Raw genomic sequence first — 12263 nt, 5'->3', positions numbered from 1 at the left:
ATGTAATAATTATTTCACCCTAGTAGATTTGGTATAGTTGCTTAAGCACTTAACTCATCAAAGAGTAATTTAAATTCTAGGAAGAACACAGTCCCCATATCCTTAAAAGTCAGTTTCCCTTATGGTTGGAGGCACTTCGCCATTTGCCAATTTGAAGTTTGTTTTAGCCTAAGGAGTGGGAGAATTAGAACTCTGAAAGTATTGGACCACTAGTGACAAATGTTAGGAAAGCATCACCTTCCAACTGCTTGGCTCCAGTAAGAGTTGGTAATTATTTGGGTACACAGGGACCTAATGGACAGAGTTGATCTGAAAAGCGGCAGCAGAGTTGGGACATGTCAACAAAGAGAAAGTTTTTACTTCACATTACATAACTGTGAGTCATTTGTGAGGTCTAAAGGTTATTAAAGTTAAGAATATGCCGATTGAGGAGTGCTTATCTGAACCCCGCATGTGTAAAAATCAATTTAAAGATATCTACTTTGATGTTCTAAATTTATTTTTAGAGATGTTAACAATTGTAATTACTTACACTTTCAAAATCATTTATTCCAAGAAGACTCTCTCTTTGGCTCACATTAACTTGTGACACGTTCTTTTCGGGCAGAGCTTTCTTTCTCCTCTTTCACTGCTTTCTGACTCTCCTGGTATTTGTCCATGGATAAGATAGTAAACAGCTTAAATTCCTTGTAATTAAGACGCTTGTGTTGGGGGGCAAAAAGAAAAGTTATTTCAGGAAGGCTTTGATACTTTGTTTCAGATGACAGCAGGATTGTAATCATTTCTCATTTTAAACCTTGGAAACTCTATTAAGAGGCCCAGTAATTAGGACATAATTATAGTCTAACTGTAGTCAAGGATTCAGGAACAGAGAGTCTATTGTAGACTCAAGGCACCAAGGGTCACTTTCTTACTTCTGCTACATCAAGTCCAGACTCTGTCAGGCTGCCATCTGAGCTTCTTCAGAGTATGATCCATCTTTTTAAACTGTAAACCTTAGCTCTCACTTGCTAGTCAACATGGACTTCCTCTTTAAATAGGCAGGATCCACTGTCTTTGCCACAGTTGTTTTCTCTTGGGATTTAGCTCATGTGTTCCCACCTAAGAATTTCTTCCTTTCTGCTTATTAAAATCTATAAACCCTTCCCCTAAGACCAACTTCTACCATATTAATGTATTTCCTTCTTTCAACTGAACTTCTAAGCAAAATTTGGAGAAGGATCTCCAAACTTCTATAATTTTATATCCACATTCTGTGATGTAGCACTTAGTTTTTCAGTCCTCTCTCTTTCACAGGCCTATATATCTCTTTAGTTTTTTATGATCCCAGAGCCATGACACGCTCCAGTAGGTTTTTCCCACCCTCTTCCTCCCCCGTCTTCACTGTAGGTAGCAGGACATGGTCCTCTACCTTTGTACAGAGGGGCTGCTGGGCCACACTTTAGGGATCTGCACTTACATAGTCACCTGTGATGTCAGAGTCATGGTACAGGTCTCTGAGTTGCTGTTTTTTAATATTGAAGAGAAAGTTGTACATGTGGAAGTTGGATGGGCCAATTTTCATCTCCCCATCCAGGTCAAGCAGCTCAAAGACAGGCCGGGAATGGCGGAAAATAAATTGCTCTTCCAAATGGTTCTGCTTTGAGAGAAATATGTAAATATGTTGTTGGTGCTACTTTCTAAACTTGCGACATCAAGACTCATATATTCACTAATCCATTTCCTAGAGAGCTAAAAGCAAAAGGCAGAATTATAGCAGCTCAGGGCTGAAAGGGTTCTGTGGTCGATGTACCAGGTCCTGCTTCAGCATCTGCATTCAGGGGGGACTTACGCCACCTGTAGTGATTGGTTCTGCTAGACAGAACTCTAGTCTCTAGAATGTATTTCCTTATGTTCAGTGAAAATCTACTTATGAAAATTGTGGCACTGGCAGTAAAATGCTGACACAAGGTGCCTTTCCTCAAGGAGTGGGAAAGCGGTAAATACACACTAGGAGTGTGTACCAGGTAAGGCGGGAACCCAAAGAAGAGTGTGTCTTGTCTTTATCATTCATCCCCTTCAGAGAGTTCTCTGAGAAAAGGGATCACTGAGGAAGAGAGGCAATTAGGATTACTGGTGATTATTTTAAGACCCACCAGCTAGAAGGGGCAAGGAAGGGCATGCCAAGGAGGAATGTGACAGGATGAGATTCGTTCTTTATAAAGGCAATGTGGGAGGGAGGCTGGATAACCTTTGGAAACTCCTAGGTCATAGATGGGCCATTTAGGAACCAAAAGGAACCCACCATTTTTTTTCTTCCTGGTTCAAGTGAAAAGAAACATTCGGATGCACTCTTAATTCGGTGCTACCTTTAGCAAAATGGTGACAGCAGCCAAGCTCTGCCCCCTCTGCTCCACAGAGCCTGACTCGTTACTTGCCTCCTGTGCCAGCAGTATGCAAACCAGCATGTAGAACTGGTCAAAACCAATCTCGCCCACAGCATTCCAGTCCAGCATGTTAAACACAATTGTGATCTGCTTCCGGTTCAGGTCAGTCACGTGATGAAGGAAGTGGTAGAATAGCACATCTGTTGGTAAGGAGATGAGATGTATTATTCTGAAACGGTTCCAAAATGTTAAACATCTGGGAACCACATAAATGGTTGTCATGTTGGAAGCTTGTTGACCTGGCCATAGTAATGATAATATTTTGTTTCCGGCTTTGCCACTATACCTTCCACAATTTCTCAAACCTCAGTTGCCCTTGAGCTGTGTGGAAAAGCACTGTACTTGGACTTGTGGAGAAGGAGATAGTGGATAGGGCTTGGTTCCTGAGCCCAGCTTACATGCTCGACGGAGCAGACAGGTGTGTATACGTAACAAATAAAAGTCTCAAAGTGCTCCTGGTACATAGAAGGAAGAGTTTAATTCTCACTGGGGGCCTATGACACATTCTTGGAAAAGCTGACATTTCACCTGGGCCTTTCACTTGAGAGAATTAAAACGAGAAATTTAAAAATCATTCCACTTCTGTAAAAGTATCACTTTTCCTCATGCTTACATAAAGCAAATGCATTCGGTGATGGGGGAAAAGGAGCTACCACTGAGCATCTTAGACGCTGGGCGCTTTAAGTGCCACATGTCACTGAACCCTGACAACCCTACACAGCCTTTTACAATAAGTCTCAGGTAGTAACTAATCTCAGGGCTTCTTGAGCTATAATAGGCATACCAATCACTTGAGGATCTTCTAAAAACACCAATTCTGATTAGGAACTCTGGCATGGGACTGAGTCTGCATTCTTAACAAGCTCCCAAGTGATGCGGCAGCTGCTGGTCAGTGGACCACACTTTGAGTGGCAGAGCTGGGATTCAGATGTGGTCCGTCTGACTCCACAGCCTTGCTCTTTCCACAGTGAAGCCATATCTTTTGCACATTAGTTAATGCATATACAGTCATACACAATCAGAGAAAAAACATAATTTAAAGGACAGGGGAGGTTTGGGGCTGAAATTCCACTCACTAATCATCTGTCTCAGGGAGTGTTCGATGGAAGAAACAAACATGGTGATACGTTTACACAGTGATATATGGCTGTACAGGTTGTATGTACAAATCACCCAGGGGATTTCAGGGATTTTCAAGTGTAACTTTGTCTACATGTGATTTCTCCTTGCCCATTGATTACAGAGACTACCTCCTGCACAAGACATGGCTCCACTAAATCCGTAAAGCACATCTGTGTGGTTTGGAGTCCTGGCTGAAGCTGGCTAAGTGCACAGTGAAACCAGTCATCACAATGTCATGATCTGGGGGTTTCTGATGGCCTCTTGATATTCCTTCCCCACGTCCCACCAGGTATGAGTCCAACCAGGTACGAGCACTTGGGAACAACACACCATGTGTAAACACCATGACATTTGCTCCTTGAGAAATGTTTTATTGTGAGACTTAGTAGTTACTTAACAAATACTGTTTTTCAATCAGCTGGCTCTGGCCCACTCAAGTCTCCAAGGCTTTAAGTCACTATCTCCCTGGAAGGCAAAACTCAAGGCTATGCCTTCACTCTTTCAGGTCACCATCCAGTCCCTTGACACAAGTATGACTGTATCTCTTGGGTATTGCATCACCAGGGAGTGATTTAGTTACCAGGGAGATCAGACTCTGCTCAGCAAACGCTGGTGAGACTAAGAGTGTGGGCTTTGGGTTTTGGTCCCAGATCTTCTGTTTACATCTATGTGTCCTACAGTTGCTTTATCTAGGACTGGGTTATTGTGAATATTTGGTGACATACTGTGTGTAAACTGGAGGCATGAAAGTATGAGAAAATTAAAGTATCTTTTTATTATTTTATAAAGATTGAATGAACTCTTTAAAATATCTTTATGGAAGAAACTCCTTATTGATAAATGACATCTCTCTCAGGTCACAATGAGTCGGACACCTTATTTATACCCAGTCCTGAAAACAAAACAAAACAAACAAAAAAACCCTAGGGGACTTCCCTGGTGGTCCAGTGGTTAAGAATTCGCCTTCCAATGCAGGGGACACGGGTTGGATCCCTGGTCTGGGAACTAAGATCCCACATGCTGTGGGGCAACTAAGCCTGTGCGCCACAACTACTGAGCCTGCGCGCCACAACTAGAGAGAAGCCCACATGCGGCAATGAAGAGCCTGCGCGCCGCAACGGAAGTGCCCGCATGCCACAACTAAGACCTGATGCAGCCAAAAATATATATAAATAAATAAATATTTAAAAAAAAACCTGAAGTGTTTTAATTGGTCTTCTATTAGTTTGTGCACTCAAAGGCAGGGTCGAGATCATCAGCATTCTCTGGTCACTCACAAGTACCAAGAATTAGAAGGGATCTTGCAGATCACCTGATTCAAACCTCCCATTCGATAGATGACAAGTCTTGCTAAGGGAGTCTTGAGGGTTAATGCCTGAGTGGGGCTCAGTCCCCAGGAATAATTGTAATAATAAGGAACACTTATTATAAATCCTTACAGTGTGCCAGGCACCATGCTAAGCATTTTCCATGCATTATCTCATTTATCTTTTTTTTTTCCAACTGTGAGATGGACTCCATTATTAGAAGCCTCACAGATGAGGAAAATGAGACTTAAAAGAGGATGATGATGTTCTCCAAATCAACAAGGAATAATGGGTGGAGGACCTAACCCCAGAGCCTGCAGTTTGATCCTCCTCACAGAACTGCCTTCAAGTCTCAGTTGGCAATTTTTCTCTGTGCTTCATTTAGAAGATATATACATTAATGAAATAGTTTCTGGTTCTGTAAATTTTCCTGCACGTTCGTTAAAAACCAGGTAATGACCCAGAGGAAGCATTTCTGAAAGTACTAACCATTCAAGGTTTTCTTGCCGTGCACATCAAGAAGGTGAAAATACTCCACCAAAGCCTTCACATTTCTCACGGATAATAAGCAATACAGTTTATCCAGATAGAGGTACCACAGAAACGATCCTTGCTTCAGTTTCATTATGGTGCCCTTTAAGCCGAAGACTCTGGCAACCTGAAGTAGAAGACAGAATTCTGCCTCAGAATTAGAATGTTGGATAGAGAGAAGCTCTGGTAGTAAAGGTCTTCCTACGTCAAAGCATCACAGGAAACAGTCGATAAAAAATTAAAATTATGGGGATCCCCTGGCGGTCCAGTGGTTAGGACTCAGTGCTTTCACTGCTGTGGCCCGGGTTCAAGCCCTGGTTGGGTAAATAAGATCCCACAAGCCACTCAGAGCAGCCAAAAAAGAATGGTTGAGAATTTTCCAAAACCAATGAAAGACACCCACCCACAGACTGTGCTCATCATCATTATCAAGGTGAACAGTTCCATAACTACATGTTACATAGTAACATCTTACACTGTTCTAAGTGTATTAATATATTAACTCATTTAGTCTGAAGATTAATCATACAATCCTATGAGGTAGAGATTATTATACCTATTTTACAGATTAAGAAACAGGCTCGGGCTTCCCTGGTGGCGCAGTGGTTGAGAGTCCGCCTGCCGATGCAGGGGACGTGGGTTCGTGCCCCGGTCCAGGAAGATCCCACGTGCCGCGGAGCGGCTGGGCCCGTGAGCCATGGCTGCTGGGCCTGCGCGTCCGGAGCCTGTGCTCCGCAGGGGGAGAGGCCACAGCAGTGAGAGGCCCGCGTACCGCAAAAAAAAAAAAAAAAAAAAAAAAAAAAAAAAAAAAAAAAAAAAAAAAAAGAAACAGGCTCAACTTACAATCTATTATGTATAAAATAAATAAACAACAAGGATATATTGTACAGCAAATATAGCCTATATATATATATGTTTTTTGGCCATGCCCCATTGCACGAGGGATCTTAGTTCCTGGACCAGGGATTGAACCCGCACCCTTGGCAGTGAAAGCGCAAAGTCCTAACCACAGGACCGCCAGGGAATTCCCTAGCCAATATTTTATAATGACTATAAATAGATTATAACCTTTAAAAACTGTGAACCACTATGTTGTACCCCTGTAACTTGTATAATATTGTACATAAATTGTATCAATAAAAATTTTTTTAAAAAGGCTTAGAAAAATTAAGTAATTTTCCTGAAGTCACTAAGCTAATTAATAGTGAAGTCAGCATGTGAACCTAGTCTGGCAATAATCACTGCTTTTTAATAGCTATGCTATATTACCTCTCAAAAGACTGAAGTCCTAAGTAGTTGAGATAAGAAGAAATACATATATGTACACATCAGTGAAACTGCATTATACCAAAGACAAAGGTTTTAAAGGCAATCAGAGAAGAAAGATTATCTTCAAAGGACTAATGATTAAACTTAACAATCAACTTCTTCACAACATGGAAACCAAAACATAACATAATACTATTTCAATGTGTAAAAACAATCATAGCCAAGCTAAAATTATACACTCAGTAAAATCATCTTTCAAGACTGAAGGGAAGTTCCTTAAAGTTAAACATGAGATCACCATATAACCTAGCATTTCCACTCCTAGATATATATCCAAAAGAACTGAAAACAAGTATTCAGATACTTTTACAAAATGTTTATAGCAGCACTATTCACAATAGGCGAAAGGTGGAAACAGCCCAAATGTCCATCAACTGATGAATGGACAGATGAAATGGTAGCACATCCATACAGTGAAATACTTAGCCATGAAAGGGAATGATACATGTTACAATGTAGATGAACCTTATAGTAAGTGAAAGAAGCGAGGCACAGAAGGTCAAATGTATGATTCCATTTATATTAAATATCCAGAAGAGGCAAAGCCATGGAGACAGAAAGCAGATCAGTCATTGCCAGGGGCTGGGGGCTGGGGGAGTGGGTGTTGGGAAGTGACTGCTTACTGGATACAAAGATTCCCACTGGGGTGATGAAAATGTTTCAAACTGGACAGAGGTGATGGTTGAACAACACTGTCAATGTACTAAATGCCACTGAATTGTACACTTTAAAATAGGTAATTTTATATTATGTGAGTTCCACCTTCTTTTAAAAGAATGAGGAGGAAAATCAAACCTGAATTTGATCAATTTATAGAAAATATAAATCAGGGAAATAGGACAGCAGAGGTCCATGTTAAATGACACTATTGGGGACACAATCAACAAAACCCAGACTGTGGAAAGCTCTAAAAGAAAATGACTCCACTTCTTCAATAAACATTTACAAGAAAAGAAAAAGATGGAAGAGGGATCTATAGATTAATAGTTAAATTTCTTTCAAATCACATCAACCAATTACAGTGTATGGACTTATGAGGATCCTAATTCATATAGATTGTATACGTAAAGACCCACAAAAACAAACAGCTTAACAAAAAGCATGAGATGATGGAGAACTATGAGCACTGATTGGATGTAATATTAGGAATGACAGTGGATGTGGTGGTTGTTTAAAAAGTTAAAATGGTAAGATGCCTGGAATTTGCTTCAAAATAATCCAGGTCCGTGGGTGTTGGTATACATATAACAGGATTGTTCAAACATGAACTGACTGATGGGTGTACAGGAGTACTAGCTTATACTATTCTTTCTACTTTGAATATGTTTGAAATTTTCTATAGTGAAAAGAAAATAAAAATTAGGATGAGATAAAGCTGTATTCAGGCAAAAACAAACAACCAAACAACCAAACAACTAAGAATGATCACCAACGGACCCTCCGAAAAGAAATTCTAAAGGATCAACTTACGGTAGTCAGAGAATGATCACAGAGAGAAAATCCAAGATATCAGAAGGAATAGAGAGCAACAAAGTAGTAAAAATACGTGGGTCAGTACAAGTAAACAACCATGGGGTAAAATAATAACAATGTCATAGGGAGTTTAAAATGATAAAATTTAAATGCAATACAATTATGACAGAAGGAGGGAGCTAACAAAATAAATCCATACACACAAAAACAGAATTAACAGCCATAAGTGAATTCTTCAGGCACAGAAAAATAATTCCATATGGAAACACCGAAATTCAGGAAGGAATGAAGAATACCAGAAATTGAAAATATTTGAGTAAATCTAAATGAATCTTGACTGTATAAAACGCTAAAAATAATGTCACATGAAGAAGCCAGCTGTGGTGCCCTCAGAACTCACCAGGAGCTACGTAGGGAAAGATCTATTGCTGCTAGGGGAAGGGAGAAAAAATGGTGTAATATTTAACTGCATTTTCCCAGCGTATTAGGGTGAGTACTGCTAACTACTGTAACAAACAATTCCCAAAATGTCAGAACTCTCTTTTCCAATGCCATAGTAGCAGTAACATTCAAGATGATGGTGCTCTGAGGGTACCACAGTGTACACAGAGTAGAAATATAATGTACATGTGAAACTTATTTAATGTTATAAACCAATGTCACACCAATAAAAAATAAATTTAAAAAATAGATGGGGCTTCCCTGGTGGCGCAGTGGTTGAGAGTCCGCCTGCCACTGCAGGGGACATGGGTTTGTGCCCCGGTCCGGGAAGATCCCACATGCCGCGGAGCGGCTAGGCTCGTGAGCCATGGCCGCTGAGCCTGCGCGTCCGGAGCCTGTGCTCCGCAACGGGAGAGGCCACAGCAGTGAGAGGTCCGCGTACCGCAAAAAAAAAAAAAAAATAGATGATGGTTCCCTATCAGTCTTGAGTTCCTCAGTGACTACACGAAAAGACAGGATCTTTCCATGTACTGGGGGTGAGAACCGTGGATTTTATCTGGGCCTTGAGAGTGAGGGACTCCCCTCCCCCAGCAGTAGAAAGCTATTGCTTTGAAGAATTTTGCTTTTGCTACTTCTAAGGAAGTAGATGAGACCTTATACTCATCCCCTGGCAGGCACCAACCACCTCCTTCCCTCCTGCATCAGCAAGAACTGGCAGTCTCCAGTCTGCTGCCCTGCCCCCAGTTTTTCTCACAGGCTCCCATTGGCGACCCATGGGAAGGAGTTTGCCAGTGTGTGTGATCACCCCTTGTGTCTGGGAACTCCAGCTATTCCACACTGACGTGGTATCCCAAACTTTGCCTCTAATGATCTGCTCAAACTTTGGTTGCTTTCTTCACCACTTGTACGGTAGCTGCCGTTTTCAGCCATGTTCTGCCAAAGGTCCAATGGTTGGTGTGCCCTCTCTCTCCTTGCAGGGGCTTGTTCTTTATTAGAATTCACTTTCCCTGGTTGCCTTGTGACCTCAGTTCTTTGATATGCTCAAGAAAAGTTACAGTTTTGTAGATCATCCATCTTTTTTTCTCACTAAGATAGATGCTGCATTCTTTGTAGCTTTCTATACAGTAAGAAACCATCTTTGTTGTGTTAAGCTACCAAGGTGTTGAGGCTTTTATTGCAGCATAACAGCCTGTTCAAATGGATACAGTGGTTTTTATCTGCATTTCCCCGATGACAAATGAAGTTGAGCATGTTTACATGTGCATATTTGCCATCTGTATTTTGTTTCAAGACAGAGGCACAGATGTTGATGTAAGGATAGACATTTCCTGTCTTAGATCTAGAAAGACTTCTCCAAGGAGCCATAGTATCATTTTATGGAAAATGATATTTGGAGACCACAATCTAAGCTCTGCTTAGTTTTTTGGTCTATGAGCCTATTGGCTTTCTGTTTGGTCTCGTGACCTCTTTCCCTAAGCTCTGTAGTTTAGGATTTGGCAAATGTCTTGAGGGCAAAAGCCTAGAGTAAGATACCACTAGTAGTCACTGGAATGGCTAGAGTTTTTAAAAACTGATGATATCAGTGTGATTGGAGCAACATCACTTGTGGGAATGTAAAGTGATAGAACCACTTTGTAAAATACTTGGACAGCCTCTTTAAAAGTTAACCATATACTTAGTGTATGATCTGGCAATTGCACTCCTAGGTGCATCTAGGAAAATGAAAATATATATCCATACAAAGCCTTGTAAACAAATGTTCGTAGTAGCTTTATTCATGATAACAAGACTGGCAACACAAATGTCCATCAGCAGCTAAATGGATAAACAAATTGTGGTATATCTGTACACTACTCAGCAATTAGAAAGAACAAACCACAAATACATACAACAACATGATGAATCTCAAAAATATTATGCTGAGTGAAAAGAAGCCAGGCTTAAAAGAGCACTACTGTATGATTCCATTTATATGGTTAACTAGGAAAGATATTTCCAATATATGGTGACAGAAAACAGATTAGTGGTTGCCTGGGGTGAGGTGTGTGAATGGGGACTGACTTATGAAGAAGCATACCTTGGAAATGTTACTTAGCCTCCCTAGAGGGAGATAAAATATTTGCTTTCCAGGAATGCAAGAATGCTTCAATAAATGAAATTTACCATGTCTGTAGGCTAGATGAGAAAACTCGTATGATTAATCTTATGATAAATGCAGAAAAAACATTTGATAAAGTTCTACAGCTATGAGAAAAACTTATTAGCAAATTAGGTATAGCAGGGAACTTTGTGTGAAGATCTTTTGCCACAATCTTTGGTAAACATCATACCTAAAGGAGAAACTTTAAACCCTTTTCTATCAAATATTGGACCAAGACAAGAATTCCTATTTTCACTGTTACTGTTTAACATAAAGCTAAAGATTCTAGCAAATGCTATAGGAAAGTAGAAGAAATAAGAAGTGTAAGGATTGTTACAGCAGAAGCTGTACAAAGACCCGTGACATCTCTCAACTTAGAGGTGTCCTCTTGGCCCTCTAGCAGGGCAGGCTAGAAGTGCTGCCCTAGGGAGCAGCACTTGGCCAAGGACAGATGAGGTTTAGAGGAAAACTCCCCAGTGTCCTTGACTGTCAAATAGGCTGCGTCTGAAGTGTGTTGCATCCTGATCCCCAGAATCCCCCAGTGGGATTAAGCCCCAGTTGGCCACAGCAGTAATTATCTACAAAGTACACTCTTTACTGGCTTCAAGTGTCTCCTGTCTTAACTTGCCACTCCCTACTGGTGCATCCTGGCATCATCTCCCAAATAAACTATTTGCATTCAGATTCTTATCTTTGGGGAAATCTAGCCTAAGAATACAGTCAAATGCTTTTTCTGTGACTATCAAGAGTATGCGATTTTCTTCTTTACTTTGTCAATCCAGTGTCATACTTTAATGGCTTTTATTCCTAGATAGAACCATTCTTTTATTCCTGGATAAACCTTTCTTAGTCATGATGTTTTTATTAGCCTCTGGTTTCATCTTGCTCGTATTCCCCCCCACCCCCATCTATTTCCTAAGTGAAATTAGTCTACAATTTTCTTTTACTATTCCTACCTAATTGTAGTAAAGCTCATCTCATAAAAATGAGTATATTTCTTTTTTCTATCTTCTTAAAGTATTTATATAAAGGGAGAGATTATTTGTAAAACCACATAACCTGATGTCTTTCAGTGGGGGCAGACTTTAGATTTTTGATTCATTTCTTTATTGGTTATTAGCTTATTTAGGCTTTTTATTTCTTATTGAAATTATGTGTCTTTTATATATCATATCTCATATTTATATATCATTTGTTTATATCATTTATATTTTCTTCTACATGATTACCCATTTCACATAAATTAAAATGTATTCACATAAAATTGTTTAAAATATTATGATATCAAAATCTCTACTGTACCTAATATTCTGTCTCTTTTTTCATTTTCATTGTCTTGGGGAATATTTTTCTTTCTGCAACTCTTTTTTTATCTTTTTGACCAGCCTTGTCTATTAGTTATCTCAGAGATATAGCTTTGGTTTTGTTGAACCTCTCTGATTTCTTACAACTGTATTTAAGTATAATTTACATATCATAAGATTCAGCCATTTC

The 12263-nt window shown here is 40.0% G+C and overlaps 1 protein-coding gene across 1 annotated transcript; it reads right to left on the bottom strand.

Moving 5' to 3' along the window:
- Positions 1-578: 578 nt before the first annotated feature.
- Positions 579-5480, bottom strand: EFCAB9 (EF-hand calcium binding domain 9; the record flags this gene model as incomplete). Its single annotated transcript, XM_079703405.1, has 4 exons — positions 579-701; positions 1460-1636; positions 2418-2566; positions 5345-5480. 4 exons carry the CDS (start codon positions 5478-5480, stop codon positions 579-581), a joined length of 585 nt encoding a protein of 194 aa, XP_079559531.1.
- Positions 5481-12263: the final 6783 nt, after the last annotated feature.

The sequence above is a fragment of the Hyperoodon ampullatus genome, assembly GCF_949752795.1.
Source record: "Hyperoodon ampullatus genome assembly, chromosome: 4".
NCBI classification, from domain to species: domain Eukaryota; kingdom Metazoa; phylum Chordata; class Mammalia; order Artiodactyla; family Ziphiidae; genus Hyperoodon; species Hyperoodon ampullatus.
This window is presented reverse-complemented; position numbering and strand designations above follow the sequence as displayed.